Source organism: Homarus americanus, unplaced genomic scaffold (genome assembly GCF_018991925.1).
Source record: "Homarus americanus isolate GMGI-L3 unplaced genomic scaffold, GMGI_Hamer_2.0 scaffold37359, whole genome shotgun sequence".
NCBI classification, from domain to species: domain Eukaryota; kingdom Metazoa; phylum Arthropoda; class Malacostraca; order Decapoda; family Nephropidae; genus Homarus; species Homarus americanus.
The window spans coordinates 113954-131612 of NW_024726010.1; the positions used below are offsets into that span (position 1 = coordinate 113954).

At 39.2% G+C, this 17659-nt stretch overlaps 1 protein-coding gene across 1 annotated transcript in view; it reads right to left on the minus strand.

Moving 5' to 3' along the window:
- Positions 1-1142: 1142 nt before the first annotated feature.
- LOC121865327 (ATP-dependent DNA/RNA helicase DHX36-like) overlaps positions 1143-17659 on the minus strand; it is a gene marked incomplete at its 5' end in the record, with an annotated part of 109839 nt that continues 93322 nt past the window's right edge. The window contains 3 exon segments of the mRNA XM_042364666.1: positions 1143-1457; positions 1682-1828; positions 14553-14791. Of these exon segments, the coding sequence (XP_042220600.1) occupies positions 1272-1457; positions 1682-1828; positions 14553-14791 (572 nt within the window).

Sequence of the window (17659 nt, forward strand, 5' to 3'; positions counted from 1 at the left end):
CTTCAGTTCCCACTGTTTTAGTATACACAAGGTAATTTATATAATTCTTTTTAGACAGGCCCAAAAGAGAAGGACAAATTAACGTCCTGCTTGAGATGGCGCAGGACGGAGGACAGAGTGCTCAAAAGCAGGACGTCTGGCCAGCCTACAGTGCAGCCCCCAATCGTAGCCTGTCGCTCATAGTGACTCATTATTTTCCGGTTTCTTAGCTAATGGGAATCCATGTTTCTACAAAAATGTCATAGGAATGCTATGTAATAACTTGTTTTTCTTTCCAACTGGCAGAAAGGAGGGAGGGAGGACTATTGAGAGAATAATAAACAAAACAGAGAGGAGGAAGGGCGAGGAAGGTGGGAGGGAGGGTTGGTGGCATGTGGCCTGTCATGTTCCAGCCTATCCGAGTGATGAGTCTTATTGCACCAATAGGGGATTGGGGGGCAGAGGCAGCTAGGGTGGGTGGTAATATTGGTTTTACAAGTCATTGTTTACTGTAATCTTTCTAATAGTAACTATGAGCTAAGTACCTGCATTTATATATTTATTAAACTTATTGGCACTTGGCCCCCGGTCAAAATATTGGTAATTCCTAGTATTGCTTGCTTTTATAAACAGTACAATGACCTTTGACTTTCTGGTGTAGTCTTAATACATTATTGCTACCATGCAATGAATGACTTTAATATCTGCAAAACCAGCTTTAAGAGCTCTACACACTGTCACTTGAATGAACTCAATATCTTCATTGGTTCAAAGGTTACGTCATTTTGAATTTTTCCAAACTTTAAGGGAGTTTTTCTTGATTGTGATCTTTGGCCCCTTGTCGCACTCGGCGCCTCAAATACAAAGTCAGTTAACCTACTCAAAAGTGATTGTAACCTATATTCAGAGAGAAATAACTAGCCGAAGAACAAGTGAATATCATTATAAAGTGATTCTTTGTGAAAGACATGCTGGCACAAGGCTGATATGAATTTGGTTCCCAAATGGTACATATTTAAGTACAATACTGTAATTTATTTTGCATTAAATAAATTTTTTATATATAATTCAGTGGGTATCTGTTACACTTAAACCAGCAGTTAGGAAATACTTGCTGTTCCTAAACATTTCTTATAATTTACTGGGAATGTAATGGACACAAACTAGAGCAATATTTTATTGCATACCATGAACAGGTCAATACAAAGGCATTTGTTGTAGACAATTCTGATTAAGTTAAGTAGTATAAAGTCAACTTCACTTAATTTCCTGTATCAAGATTTGAGGAGGATTCAATTTTCATCATCATCTTGGTCAGCAACATAATCCTGGTAATCTTGTGAGGTCTTTTTCTCACTTGTAATAAGGTCCACGATTGTTTGGAGGAGCGCACCTTCCTTATTTGATCTCCCCCACTGTGTCATGCCTGGATGGCTAATCTTGTATTCCAGAAGTCGATCTAATTCATTACGTAAGTTCTAAAGCAGAAACACCCAACAAATACCAATATTGTTAAAAATTTTCATGAGCAAATGATACAATACTTTTCACAGTATAGCTGTAATTCAATTATTAGATCAAGAGCACTATGCAATACATTTTTGTTTTAGTCAAATATTAATAATGCAGGAGAATAAATTATTCAGTGTGACAGCATCTGATCTGTGCCACTGTTACGGTTTCAAAATTACGGAAAACTTACCTGCACCAAGTGAGCTACGTGTTGAGAGCTGCGAACCCGTACGAACCCATCAACATTTATCACTCCTTTAGTATGATCATAGTTCAGTTTCTCTCCAAAGAATAGAAGAGGATAGTTTGGAACCATGGAGCAGTCATGGATGAAGACCTGGAAAAAATATATGTAGCATTAAGAAGATGACTACTAAATATATTCTTTAATAAAATGTAATAAAAGCAATATTGTGTCTCGTTTTGTTGAAAATCAAAAGCATTGTTTCTACAGTTTGACTAGATAATACAGTAACTGTTGTCTGATAACCCATAGTTTATAAGTACTGTATACATTAAAGCCTTGAAAAGCTGATGATAGCTAAACATTAACATCTAATATTAAATTCATCAAAAATATGGTGCATGTGCATCCACACATACATATGCATGTATTAACCCTACGCCCCGGGTGACGTTCCAGAACGCGCGCCTTTTCCCGCCACTGTTTGAATGCCCAACCTAGGCTAACATGTACCAGCATGACTATTTTTCTCTCCCGGAACATGGAGGGGAGTGCGAGTAGGTCCAGTACGGTCAGTAACCATTTGCCCGTGGTCATGGAGTGTAGCCCTTCAACTTCTCGAGCCAATTCCCCCCCCACCTTCTACCCCAATCAAGTGTTGTCGCCGCGGGTTGGATGATTGCAAAATAAGGACAGAGCTTTTTTATTTGAGTGCTGTAGTGGTCGATTCTGGTGAAAGTGGTGATGAAGGCAGTGATTATCAGCCTAGTGACCAAGATGATAGCATTGAGTTGGACGATGTCGTGTCAACCACTGAGGAAGAGGAGGACGCGGGCAATGAGGCCCAGCCAGAGCGGCATATCCCCGCCAGGCGCTCACGACCCAGACAAGGGACAATGGATGCCTTTGTTTGGTCTGATGGCAGTAATTTTCAGCTTGATATCCCTGAATTCAGAAGATCATCAAGTGGAATTACTCCTGAATTTCCTTGTACACAGGAATCACGTGAAATAGATTATTTTTGTGCGTTCTTTGATGGTGAAATTATGGTGGACTTACTGTGTAACGAGACAAACAAATTTCATCAGTACACATGTGAGGCTGACCCTGGGTCTGGCCCCTCGCCACACAAGCGTCGATGGAATGATGTCGGTGTTGCCGAACTGTATGTGTTTTTTGCATTATCGATGCCGATGGCACATGTGAAAAAACATGTACTTCAGGAGTATTGGATACCTCCTGATGATATCACTGCAACTCCATTGTTTTCAAAATTCATGTCCAGAGACCGGTTTGCCTCCATCCTATGTTATCTACACTTTGTAGATAACATTCCTATGGCTGGTGACAGACTTTGGAAAATAAGGGAAGTTTTAACGATGCTGAAGCAACGCTTTACGAAGTTCTTCAGACCCTTTTAAAACGTAGTGGTGGACGAGTCTCTGGTGCTTTTCAGAGGACAATACATTCCCTCCAAACGACATCGTTTTGGGATCAAGTTCTTTGTGCTGTGTGAATGCGATACTGGGTATGTCTTAGATCTCATAGTATACACAGCAAGTGATGCAGACATACCCAAGGACGACCCACATTGTTTCTCTGGCGCTGTTGTCAAGAAACTTATGGACCACTACTTTGGAGGGAATCACATTCTCTACACTGATAATTATTATACCTCTCCTGCCCTGGCCAAGTTCCTACTTGATCATGACATCGGCTCTTGTAGAACTGTATGCAAGAACAGAAAACACTGGCCCGTGTTTACTTGTAAACCTGCCCGAGGAAAGATCCAGCTGAAGCAAGCAGACAAGATGCTTGCAATACGCTGGCAAGATAAGAGTACTGTACAGATGCTGTCAACCGTTCACAAGGGTGAAATGATTGACAGTGGAAAAAGGGACTGGACCTCAGGAGAGGTAATGAAAAACCTGACGCTGTCATGGACTACAATGTCAACATGAGCTTTGTGGACAAGAGTGACATGCAGGTTGGCTCAATTGAGTGTGTATGGAAATGTCTCAAGTGGTACAAGAAGATGTTCCTACACCTCACGGACATCATCCTGAATGCATACAACTTGTACCTAGTAAAAACTGGGAAAAAACCCCCTCTCAGGGTTTTTCAGAAGCAAGTGATATTACAAATCCTGGAGAAATATGGCACCATTGTGGCAACTGCACCACGACGCCACAGCCAAGCAGGCCTACCTGACAGACTATTTGCACATGACTGGGTTGTTCGTCACAACATGGACTTCTTACCAACTGGTCCAGGTGGTCACAAGGGGCAAAGGTGGTGTTATGTCTGTGCTAACACCACAAAGCGCGCAGCTAAGTGTAAGGACGTGGTGCAAGGAGTGTGACGTTGGTCTCTGTCCACCTTGCTTCGTGGAGTACCACTCCAAGAAAACATTCTAAAACAATGTGGCACGTGCTTGTAAATAGTGTAAATAATTGTAGTGTATTTGTAAGGAACTAAGTGACATATTTGTGGAAAAGGTACACAGTTGTATGCATTCACTAGTCTCTACCCACAGGTGCTAGCATACACCCAGGGTCAGGGTGGCAACACACCACCCACCCACCTCATTTATCTATGCACGGCTGGAGGGAAGCTTCTTGGTAAGTACCTTCTTTTGTTTATTTATTTTATCATGTTGTATCAAAGTAATATTACTAAAACTAGTGTAGTTGTATTGTAGTGTAGTATTACAAGATGATAATGTTATGAATGTATTTATTTGTGGAATTATTATTCCAATAATTATTTATGACTTACTTGCTCTACCTGACAGCCTGGCGACAGACTGGGTGTGTGTCGCCAAACAGTCTTAATGAAAAGTAATGCAAATAAAATAAATTCTAAATGACTTACGACCTACTCGACTTATGACCACCCGGACATATGACCGCCTCAGTCGTACCAAAATTTTGTCAAATTACGTATTTTTGAGTCCCAACGTCAGTGATTGCACTGTGTACTGACAAAGTTTTCGTTTGTAATTCACTTTAAAATGGCTGGCAAGCGTAAAAGTGAGTTTTGTGGTGATGAGAAGAAAAAGGAACACCCATTTTAGATTTTCTATGTATTATTTAAGCATTTTCGACTTACGACCTGGATTTGGGTCCCTAACCCCGTTGTAAGTAGGGGAGCAGCTGTATTTATAGGAAATAAGTATTTTGATCAGTAAAAATATGCATTTTTGGCCATCTCGGACACAAAGGAGACGAGAAAAGGACCCCTAATGCATAGTGACTGCGAGCTGCTCCCCGTAAGAAAACCCACAATTCTCCTTATTTCACTCGCCACTGAGGGACAATATATAGTTTTTCTTATGTCTTTTTTATTATTTTATCACATATAAATATTAAAATTTATTTTTGGAAAAATTTATTTTCCCCATTTTACCCCGCGTAGGGGGTACAGCCAGCACCACCCTAGCCCGGGGCATAGGGGTTAACAAACAGGCGCGCACACACACACACAGTAGAATCCCAGTCATTTGGTACCTATGGGGATTAAGAGATGCTGGATAAAAAGATTTTTGTTTATTATTATTTCATTTTATTGCGGGTCAGTTGAATCTGCTGGTTGCCCAGATACCATATAACTTTGATTCTACTGTACAAACATACACATATTAAAAAGACACTCACACATGGACACAAATAACCAGAAGTGCATAGACACAAACAAACAAGATACAAACACACACTCTGCTGTTAACTGGAGTCAAATATGATGTCCACCCAATGATAACAGAAATATAGGAATAATTTGTTTGTCACATTAATGGGTGAGCTTTATAGAGGTTTGAGAGGACAATGTGGGATTGACAGGGTTGCCTACAGATGTTGCATATGTGGCAGGATACATCTAGTATGGGAGGGGGCATTAGCAGTATCTTTCCAAGACTAGCACTTGTACGCCTCAGTGTGTAGTCAATCCAATTTAAAGGTTTTAACACCCACTCATGTAGTACTTTTCCAAAAGTCACAGGTTTGAGATAATAATTCCCCTAGTGTGAATGTCAATTTGACAATTTTTCAAGTCTGTCTTTCGAATATCCTCATACCTCTTCTGTTGCCCACCAACACCATGTTTACCATTTTTTAAGGAGTGATAGAGTAATGTATCTTCCATGGCAGTTTACACTAATTCATATGGGTTATGTGGCTCATACAATGCAGCTGGTCATGGACAATGTCAGCTTTAATCCTCCTACAGTTGGTGTCAGTGAGGATACAGGAATTTGTCCTCCTGCCTTCCCAGAGGACTTGAAGGATAGAACATAAACTAAGCTGATCACAGCCCCAAGTGCCTTGAGGTGTCTTCTGTATGTGACCGATGTTTTACTGCCACCGCAGAGTGAGGACGGCTGCTTGATGGATCAGCAACTTTTTTGATAGGATCACTTTCTCATAGCTGAAAAAAGGTGTATGCAGTTTGCTAATGGCCTGAGAAACACGTCTATTCCACTGTTGGATCACCTTATTGATGTCCATGGTGGAGGAACTAAGGTACTAGAAATAGTTAATGTTGCAGAGGGTGGTCCCATGAACCTGGGTGGATAGTGGCAATGTGAATTAAGTAGTGGTTGGATGTAACAAACTGCATCTTGCATACATTCAGCTAAAGGCTGAAGTATGTATACGCATCTGCATAAGTGCTCAGAACCTATTGTAGGTTGTGTTTAGTGTGAGCAATGAGGGCGAGTTCATCTGCATATTGAAGTTTAGTAATGGAAACAGCAGACAGATGCTGGATGTCTTTGCCTGGAGTCATCTAATGTTGAAAAGTCTCTTCACTTGGTAATGGATGTCTAGTCCCTTCTGGCCTGATTAGCAATGGCACATGTAAGGAAGCCAAGAAAATGGACAAATGGACAAGGGGGGTGGCGTTTGTAGTTTTTTAATATGTCAGGGAATTTTGACCCTGCCTTGCCAGCTGTTTCCATCCTGTGGGCTGGCATTAGGAAGGGCATCGAGATATAAAACTGATGGCAACTGGGTAACCAGAGCTGTGCCTAACCTCTGATCTGCGCTGCATTTTCTGGGCTGGTTGGTTTAATGAGGGGAGATGTCCTGTTCTGGTTGCACCCAACAGCTGCCATCAGGTAATCGTGGCTAACCCATGTAACCGTGGAAAATGGCCATAATACGTTGATGATGAGAAGGGGAAGAGCTCCGATTGGTTGTATCTATGAAGGATGCTGTTACTCATGCATTTGGCCTTACAGTGGTGGGCAACCAAAATAACAGGGTCCACCAAAGTGCATCCCAACTGACTAAGCCAAAGGCCTTAATAAGGTCAATAAAATGGCTGGAGGAAGTATAGGAAGCTGCTGCCTATATTGACTGCAAGACGACCTTCTCTTCGTGTGAAGGAGAGATGTAAGCAACCAGTGTGAGACGTGTAATGTTGTATTGCAATGAAACATGGGCAGTTAAAGAAGATGAGATATTCAGGCTTAAGTGAGATGAAATGAGAATTGTGAGTTGGATGTGTCATGTGACATCAAAAGATAGGAAACCCTACTCAGAGCTAAGAGGGTGGTTGGATATTGAGAGTATTGGCAAACTTTTGCGTAGAGGGAGGCCGATATAGTTTGGGCATATGGAGTGAATAGAGGTGACCTACTGGGTTAAGGATACCGACTTGGACAATTTTATTTACCATCAGATTTTCATGATTTTTATGTCATGTACATCTATACAGTATTGATTGTAGCCAAGTTTCAAGCATTTTGGCCAGGGAAGATATTGGAAGCATAATGTGTTGTCTAATGGTAGACTCTGCTGCCATATGGCATCAAAAAAATTGTGACCTAGTCCCAGATTGCTGATCTGACTTTCTGCCTCATTTATACACAATTGCAGGGTCTCAATTGTTTCTCTTACTTTGACAACACAACATACATACTGTATATTGTTTCTCACTTTTGATATTTTATTTATTTTTTTATTTATGGTCATTTATTATTATTATTATTATTATTATTACTATGAGTGTACAGTGGTCCTTCAGTTAACGAACACAATTCGTTCTACAGAGTAGTTCGTTAACCGAAAATTTCGTGAACTGAATCCATTATTTCAATAGGATATTGGGTAATTGGCTCCAGCTCATAGAAAACCACATAAAAAGTAAAGCCAAAAACACAAAGTCAGAAACACTCCTAAAATTCCCCTAAATCACTATATATATATACGTACAGTAGGGTGTGACAGTTGCCCCAACTTTGTCCTACAATGCTGTTCAAAATTTTGATGTTGCATAATGACATAAGAAATACCCATGTGCAATTTTTTGAAGATTCATGCATATTTGAGTGAGCACCAGCAATTTGAAAAATAGCGATTTTGCTTATACGGCATATGCGCCTATACAGGTGTTCCCCGACTTACAATGGGGTTAGGGACCCAAATCCAGGTCGTAAGTCCGACATAGATAAAAAAAAAATAAATAAATAAAATAAAAAATCTACAATGAAATACAGTACAGTAAAAGTAATAAATAATGAGGAATGGATACAGTGTGACTGAGCACTTACCTTAAATGTAGTCAGCTGAATGCACACAGAGCCCCCATAATTTTCTATTTACAGGATACATGGAGACTATATTAATTGGAAGAAGCAGAAGAGGAGACAGGGCTGGATGGGGCATCAATGTCGCTTTCTTCAGACAGGTTTATGTTCTGTGGTAACTTGCTGGTTGAAGGTATTGGATCATCTTGAGGGAGTGAAGAGGCAGCACTGGTGGGGCGTGAGGAGACAGCACTGGGGGACTTCTTGAAATAGATGTCCAATTTAGACTGCACAGTTTGCTTTTTTTTTCATTATAAATCTCCCTGTAGCAAGCAAGTGACTCTTGGACCATTCTGTCAACTTTGGCATAATGCTCATAATTTTGATCCATGCCATCAAGCATTTGCATTCCTTTATTAATTGTAGCGAATGCCTCTGCCATATGTTTCACTGAAAACTTTTTGGGGGGTGCAGGTTCTTCTTCTACATTTTGTCTCTCTTCTTCCTCTACAATTTTCTGTGCATCTAGTTCAATAAGATCCTCATTACTTAGCTCTTCTGCTACACTTTCAACCAACTATCCAACATCTTCATTATCAATTTCTAACTCCAGCTGTTTACCTAACTCCACTATCTTGTCACTAATATCCGAAATAACTTCATTTTCATTAAATCCTTTGAAACTGATCACATATCTTTGCAGGATTTTCTTCCATATTCCATTCATGCAATGTTTTGTAGCCTGGTCCCATGCTGCACTAATGTTCTTTATACATGACAAAACGTTGTACTCCTTCCAAAACTCTCTGAGCGTTTTCTCACCTTCAGTAGCAGCAACAGCCTGAGCGAAGGTCGTGCGTAAATAATACGCTTTAAAGGCAGCAATAGCTCCTTGATCCATGGGTTGGATGATAGAGGTAGTGTTAGGTGGAATGCACACTACCTTAACATCAGGGTGCATGTCGTCCAGGTGTGGTGGGTGTCCCGGAGCATTATCCAAAATCAGTAAAATCTTGAATGGAATCCGTTGTTGCAGACAATACTCCTTGGCTCGTGGAATGAAACAAGTCATGAACCAATCCTCGAACAGTACTAGGGTCATCCAGGCTTTCTTATTACTGCGATAAAACACTGGCAGTGTGTGCTTGCTGATATGTTTAAAAGCCCTGGGGTTCTCCGAATGATAGATCATGAAGGGCTTTAGCTTGAAACCAGCAAAATTCGCCCCCAACAGAAGTGTAATTCTGTCCTTGAATGCCTTGAATCCTGGCATTGTTTTCGCCTCTTTGTGGATCTATGTCCGCTCAGGCATGCGCTTCCACAATAATCCAGTCTCATCCACATTGAATATTTGCTCAGGCAAATAAATCCCTTCCACAATCACTTCATCTAACTCCTCCTTAAAAGCTTCGGCAGCACCAACATCGGCACTAGCTGCCTCTCCACTCACCGTAACATTGTGTAGACTGTAGCGTTTTTTAAATCTATCAAACCACCCATGACTTCCTGTAAAGGTTTGATCACATTCATCTACTGCCTGCTCCTTCAGGCTTTGGAACAGGCTTCTTGCTTTAGCCTGTATGGTTAGAAGGCTTAAGGGTACACTCTTCTGTATCTGGTCTTCTATCCATATCACCAATAATTTTTCCATATCGTGGATAGGACCTTGTCTTCTCTTTGATATTATAGTTCCCTTTATAGGTGTTGTTCCTTTCACTACTTCACGAATACGTTCCTTGTCCTTCAGAATAGTGGATATAGTCGAGTGTGAGAAACCTAGGTCACATGAGATTGTTGCTACTGTTTTCCATTCTCATGCTGAGTTATTATCTTCATTTTCATCTCAAAAGTAATTGCCTGTCTCCTTTTCTTTGGAGCACCACCAGCACTCTCACTTTTACACTTTCCAGTCATTATAAAGTCAATTAAATACGATAATAACGAAAGTTCACAGCGCGATCAGTATACGATACGATAGCCAAACACAAACAAAGCGCTCCACTGAGTGAGTGTACCCACGAGGCGACCCGAGACGCACCACACTCTCGTCCAGGACGGAAACGTTTCGGTATAGAAAATGCGCGTGTCATTTGAAAATATTTTTGGTCACGACTGCCGCAGTCGTATGTCCCGACGAAATAAGGTCAGAGCAGGTCGTAAGTACCGATGGACGTAAGTCCATGCAGTCGTAAGTCGGGGACTACCTGTATATGAGATTACATAACCATCATAAGGGATATTAACACAAATCATTTGCCTGTCTTAATTAAAAGCTGTTATCACTAACACAAAAAAGTTAATCATTCTTATTCTCTCATGGTACATTAAGGGGTTTTATCATATGTTCACAAGGTGTTATTTCTCTAGAGCAGGAAACCATGATTTCTGTTCGGAAACAGATGATTGTTTGCGCTGATTAGGAACGCGGAGTCTGTCATTTTCAACTACTTGAAGGACTTCTTGAAAGCACTCCTCATCCCTGGCAACATTAAGAAAGTCATGGCAAAGTTTTTCATCACGCTCTGCAGACTCATTGACGACCTGAAGCTTGTCCACAACCCGTTTCAAGTTCAGGTAGTCGTCATGATCCGCCCATTCACTGGCTGGACTGTGGAGAAACTGATAGGGCATGCCTAAAATGGTGAAGAACCGGCTTGAGTCAGGCCCAATTAGGTCCACCAGGGCAGTGCCACTTTCTGGGACAGGGGGAAGATATGGCATTCCATAGCCCCCATGATTGAGCCTCACTCTCTTAGTGACTTCAGTGCCTTCATGGCAAAGAAGGGCCTTCCTCATGTCCTCTTTTGTCCTTTCTTGTACTTGGGAAGAGAACAAAGCCAGTGAGGCCAACTCCTCAGTTAGGTACCAAGTGTGTCTACCGAGTGCCACACGTGCTTTGTCAACTATTGTGGCATCATATGGGGCAAATTCAGCCAAGGTTTAGCCCAAATTCAAGTCATTCAGTGGCGCACTTGCTGGAACGGGGCAAACAATCCACCATGGGACATAAACAGCGACTGTGAACACAGCAAACCGTTCTAACTTGCTGAATTGACTTTTAGTCACAACCTCGGCTTTGGGAAACTGCTCTTTGATCTGGCCTGACAAAAGAACAATCTTGAGGGTATAGAGCAGTTTAGCCATCCACCTTGCTTTGTGAAGTGCGCCGGGTAGACCATCGTGAAGTTCACTGGCTCGGATCCTTTAGTTACAAGCAGCAGACAAAGCTCTACCAGCTCCTTGTAGTCGCCACGTGTAAATGGTTGGGCTAGAGATTCACCGAAGAAGGCAGCCATCTCCTGCTGGCGCTCCTCAAACACTCCAGGCACTGCGGGGTAGTAGTATTTCTTTTTTTCATTGTACGCTAATTGAGAGAAATGGGTCTTGAACCTAGAAATGCAATTATTGGGATTATTGTATTTTGTACTAATCCATAATAGAGTATTGTTTTAGGGGTATTAAGATTGATGTGATCGATCATTTGCTTGGTGTTAGTATATCTTATAAGTCTAATATAAGAAATTCCACTAAATTTGTTCATTAGATAATAATATTCCTTGTTATTTTGTAAAGCCGACGGTGCTAGCTCAAACATGCACCGATCTCCAAGACAATTTACAGGGGTGTTTCCTAGATAAATACACAACACTAAAACTTTGAACAGCATTGTAGGACCCTTTTTTATTTTTGGAGGGCAACGGTCACACCCTAACGTACAGTACATATACACTCTTACTCTTAAATCACAACTGTAATGTGATACGGGTGATTAATTTTTATCTCGTGCAAAATATTTGATGTTTATATTCAAATTATTCACAGTCTTGAAAGGATTCCAGCAATGCAAATTATATTCTAACTTCAGTCTGTGATATTATATAAGATAAAAACTGTAAGCCTTAAACCCTGGCTAGGGGAGAGGGAGGGAGGGAGGGAGCCGGAGGTGAGGTGATATGTTTGACAGTTGGAGCCGAAGGTCTCACATGTGTTTATTTAACAGTCCTTAAGTGACTAAGCTTCTCTCATTTTAAAATGCCAGTGAAATGACCTTGAAGAATATAATTTACATTGCTGGGATTCTTTTAAGATAATGATTAATTTTAATATAAACAAGCTATAATTTGCACTAGACAGAACAGTTTTAGAACCATAATCATTTAGTACATGTACAATACAGGTTTGCACTTAGGTCATTGATTTCTTTTATGTTTCTTTTAGTATTTTGTGTGCATGTAAATGGATGAAAATAAATGAAGAAATTTATGTAAATCTACCCAAAAATACAGTTGAAAGCTTTACATTATAAAATGTAATACCTACTGTACACTAATGTACTAAAATTTTTATCCCTTGTACAAAATATATGATGTTTATATTCAAATTATTCACTGTCTTGCAAGGATTCCAGCAATGCAAATTATATTCTAAGTTTAGTCTGTGATATTATATAACATAAAAACTTAAAAGCCTACTGAAAACCACCAAACCCTTGCTGGGAGGGGAGGGGGGGGGGGGACAGTGACATGTTTGACAGTTAGCACCGAAGGTATAGTGAAGTATTTATTTGTTTATTTATGTCCCTTAGATTGAGTTTTTGTTTTTTGCTTATAAAACTTCATAGAAGTGACCGGGGAGAATATAATTTACATTACTAGACAAAAAAATTTTGTAATCATTTTGTACATTACAGTATTATGATTACATGTACAGTACAGCTTTGCTCTTAGGACAGTGTGAGCATGTAAATGAGTTTCAATAAATGAATAAAGTTACATATATCGAGCCAAAAATAATAGTTGAAAAACTTTATGTAGACAGAGTTTGGATGGCTAAATATTAGAATGACCAATAATTTTAATATAAAACACGCAAAAATATTTAAGAGCTTAACTTTCTTGATATTTACTCCATTGGAAAGGAATGTAAACACAGAACATATTACTGAATTGGCAGACTGAGCCATCAGCTGACCAGCTGATGCTCACACCAAAATGTGATTTTCGTGAGGATTTCGTTAATCAAATTTTCGTTCGTTAACCGAATTGAAGATTCTTATGGAAGGTAATTCGTTTACCAAAATTTTGTTAACCAAGGCGTTCGTTAACCGAGGGACCATCATATACAGTATTATATATTTTTATTTAATATTTTTTATAATATTTTATAAATTTTTATTAATTATTATTATTAGTATTATATTTTTTGCTCCAGGACCTGATGTGGGTCATTGACCTGTGCCCTGGTGGGCTAATCCCATAAAAAGAAAAAAGAAGAAAAAAGACAGTTAACATAATTAACGGAGTGTTAAGAATTACTTTCTTTTTATTAATATTTTATTCAGCGAATTATAAATGTTTTCTATTTTTAGCTTTATACTGTATTCAGCCTCTCCTAATCTATTTTTATAATAACCAAAAAGTATACCAATGAATTTTTTGTATTTCTTTGCCCCTTCAAATAAGACCTTATTTTTTTTAAATCGGCCCATAAATGGTGGAGAAATATCTCAAAATGCTATAAAAAACCTATTTTGAGTAAGTGAACTGCAGCGAGGGCTGTGGCAAGCAATGAATTGTATGTCTGACCGATTCGACAGTCGAGAGCGTACTGACTTCCCTTATTTAAATGCTAGTCCTCCTCTCTCCCTCTACACTCAGTAGCATACCAGAAAGATGCCAGATAAAACAGAAGTAAGTTATCTTTTCCAGTTTATTTTCTATGAATATTTTACTAGAGGTTGTTATGTGCCAGAATGACCTTGAGCATGCACATGGGGAAGGGTGGAGGAGGGAGGGGGGCATTTAACTGTCCATTTAATTTCCAAATCTCCATAAATAACTTTGATATTGTGGGAGTGGCTACTGGAAGGGCGCACAAAGTTCTGGGAAATATTTTTTTTTTTACTATTTTATATATTTTTTGACCATCTCACCTCAGGAGGTTTCCTTAAGAGATGCATGTCTCTAAATGTGAAAGGGAAGAGAGCTAAGGGTAGGCTGAAAGTTTGGAAAAAGACCGTAAAAAATGTTGTTGATGATGATGAATGCCTCAAGCACCATGATAAACAGAAAGGAGCTCAAGACAAACCCTTACTTTCACCTCAAACTCTTCACTTTACTCACCATTAACTCACATCATTTCTTGAGCCCAAAAACAATGCCATAACCACTCAAAGAAGACAATCCTTGACCCACAACTTTCTGATTTCCAAATACATTTCATGAAAGCAATAAGTAAGTGACCCATCACATACAACAGTATGTAGCATAACAAACAATAACAATATTCATTTTGGGTTATTCAATGGAAAGAAACAAATAAATGAACAAAATACAAGTATCAGCTCACCTTTGATGACTTTATCTTTTCTCTGTATATTAACCATGGATATTCAAAATCCCTTTCCTTATCATTTACCGACTTAGGGTGTAATGAAACGCGTCGTTCCTGCGCTGTTTGTATCTTCAATGGTTTATAGGGACTGGGTCGTCCATTATCTGACAAGACTCGAGCAACATTTGGGTACAGGCCAGCTGTGATGATGGCCCGCACTAAGGGGATGTTCTTAGAATTGCGATTGGCTTCACCTGATACAAAATAAATAATTTTATTTAGCTAACATCAAATAAAAAGCAAATAAAATTTTCAAGAAAAATTTAGTTATTACAGTCATGCGCCGGTTAACGTCCTAGATACGTTCATGGAAACGTGACGTTAACCGAAATGGACGTTGTCCGATCATCACATAAACTTTGTATTTATACTTACGTGTATGTGGAATACTATAAACGTACATATACACTTTTACTCTTAAATCACTAGTGTAATGTGATGCAGGTGATTAATTTTTATCTCTTGTGCAAAATACATGATGTTTATATTAAAATTATTCACTGTTTTACAAGGATTCCAGCAATGCTGGGCAGATGGGGGAGAGGGAGGGAGGGAGGGGGCGTGGGGGGGAGGGGAGCGGGTGTGAGGTAGTACGTTTGACAGTTGGCCCAGGTCTAATGCGTGTTTATTTATCAGTTCTTAAGTGACTAGGATTCTCTCTTATAAAAAGCCAGTGAAATGACCTGGGTGAATATAATTTACATTGCTGGGATTCTTGTAAGAAAGTGATTAATTTGAATATAAACATGCTATAATTTACACTAGACATAACAATTTTAGTACCGTAATCAAATTGGTAAATGTACACTCCAGCTTTGCACTAAGGTCATTTATTTCTTTTACGTTTCTTTTAGTATGGTGTGTGCATGTAAATGGATGAAAATAAATAAAGAAATTTATGTAAATCTACCCAAAAATACAGTTGAAAAACTTTATATTATAAAATGTACGCTAATGTACTACAATTCTTATCTCGAGCAAAATATATGACGTTTATATTCAAATTAATCTCTGTCTTGCAAGGATTTCAGCAATGCAAATTATATTCTCCTATAGTCTGAGATATTATATGAAAAACTTAAGGCCTAAAACCCCCCACGCTCCCTCGCGTGGGGGGGGAGGGGAACCGGAGGAGAGGCGATATGATTTGACAGTTGGCGCTGAATGCCTGCATGTTTATTTATCATTCCTTAAGAATGACTAAGCTCTTCTCATAATTTGCCACCCAAACGACCTGGGTGAATATAACTTACATTGCTGGGATTCTTGTAAGATAGTGATTTATTTGAATACATGTATAAACAATCTATATTTGCAATAGACATAACAATTTTAGTACCATAATCATTTAGTACATGTACAGTACAGGTTTGCACTTAGGTCCATTGTTAACCAAGGGACCACTGTATTGCAGTGTACTTGTACTGTACAATATTGACTAAATTCACTAGATAACGTACACAACTAATGGTTGGTAATACTTGATAAGTAAGTGAGTGTCAAGTTTGTCAGTATGAGTGGGATGTGTGAGTGCTTGTGTCCCCCATCATAGGAGTCCATTTTCTCTCGCTTCAGGACGCCTAAGTCCTCCGTTTTCTCTCTTAATGTTAGAGTGCACCAGAGACTTCGCTATTCCTTAGTAATGACACAGAATTTGAAATTGCAACCCCAATTGCAACTGGGGTTGCAATTGTTGAGGCAACTAGATATGTCTGATTACAGCAAATGTGTTATTGTCAATTTGTAGGTGAAAGATTTTATCCTCAATAGATGTAGGTTAATATTACACCTGGAGGCAAATGCTTACTAAAGCCTAAGGAAGGATATTCCTTTAACACATAATATCTGGCCAGTATGGGAAGGATCATCGTGTCTCCGTTAGGGGGTCGTGGAGTGGTGGTCCAGCAGGGGTCACAGAAGTGATTTTTTTTGGGGTGGGGGGGCACGGACGTATATGCGATCGGACGTTAACCGGCGCATGACTGTAGTTAGAAAATGTGAGTCTGAGGCTACGCAATCTATTATATGGCAATAAAACAGAAAACACCAAGAAGTGTTTACATTAAGGCCTGCCACTTAAAGAGTTATTGAACTTAATTAAAACAATAGTGTGATATATTAAAATTTGATTTTATCAGACTCACATTTTTCAGACTAAGGTCTTCCCCAATTAGACCGACTTATCGAGGTTCTACTGTATATATAAGGAGTTCTCATTATAAGTGGTTAATAGGGACCACTTATGAATTAATAGGAATAGGGTCTAATCGGGACCATCACACTGCAAGTGACACTTATAAAGATTAATTTGGTATCTTTTAACAGTTTTATACATATACAGTCATTTCTGCTACAACGCGTGTTTTGTCAACGTGAATTGGCTATAACGCGATTGATGAATAGAAGAACGATATTTGTAAAACGCGAACGCGAATTTGGCTGTAACGCGACTCCACTTGAATGTTTTAAGTGTACTGTCGCTTGGAGCGGGGTTATGTAGTGTTTACAGTTCACGTTCGACATCACATGTTCAATTGATTCATGTGTTTCGTTTGTGAAGTGTTATTTGAAAGAGACTATAAATTTCATCTTCTTTTTGCAAATTTAGCTCTTCCCATAAATACTGTATAAAAAATAAATAAAAATAATGTTTCGCAGTGCGGACTAATAGTGTTTTACATCAGCGCTCTCTGTTTCCATCACACTATCAGTTGAAACATGTGGGTTGTTTTGAAGCATCCTCAGTGATTTTTGCTTATTAATTCTCCAATTTTGTGGTATTTTGTGTTACATTTACTCTATGACTCCATTATTAGATATGAGTGTGACATTTTTTAGACTGTGTTATCCTTTGCGTTAGGCTAACTACTGAATTTTTTTTCGATTTCGAGTAATCTGCACCTTACCCTATTTTCTCCATAAGCCCTCCTATTTCTATTGCGCGAATTTCTACGACGCAAGGTTTTACAAGAACACAACTATCGCAATGTAGCAGAACTGACTGTATATACCTTAGAAACATTTGTTAAACATTTGATTACATATCTGACTTTCTGCCTTAT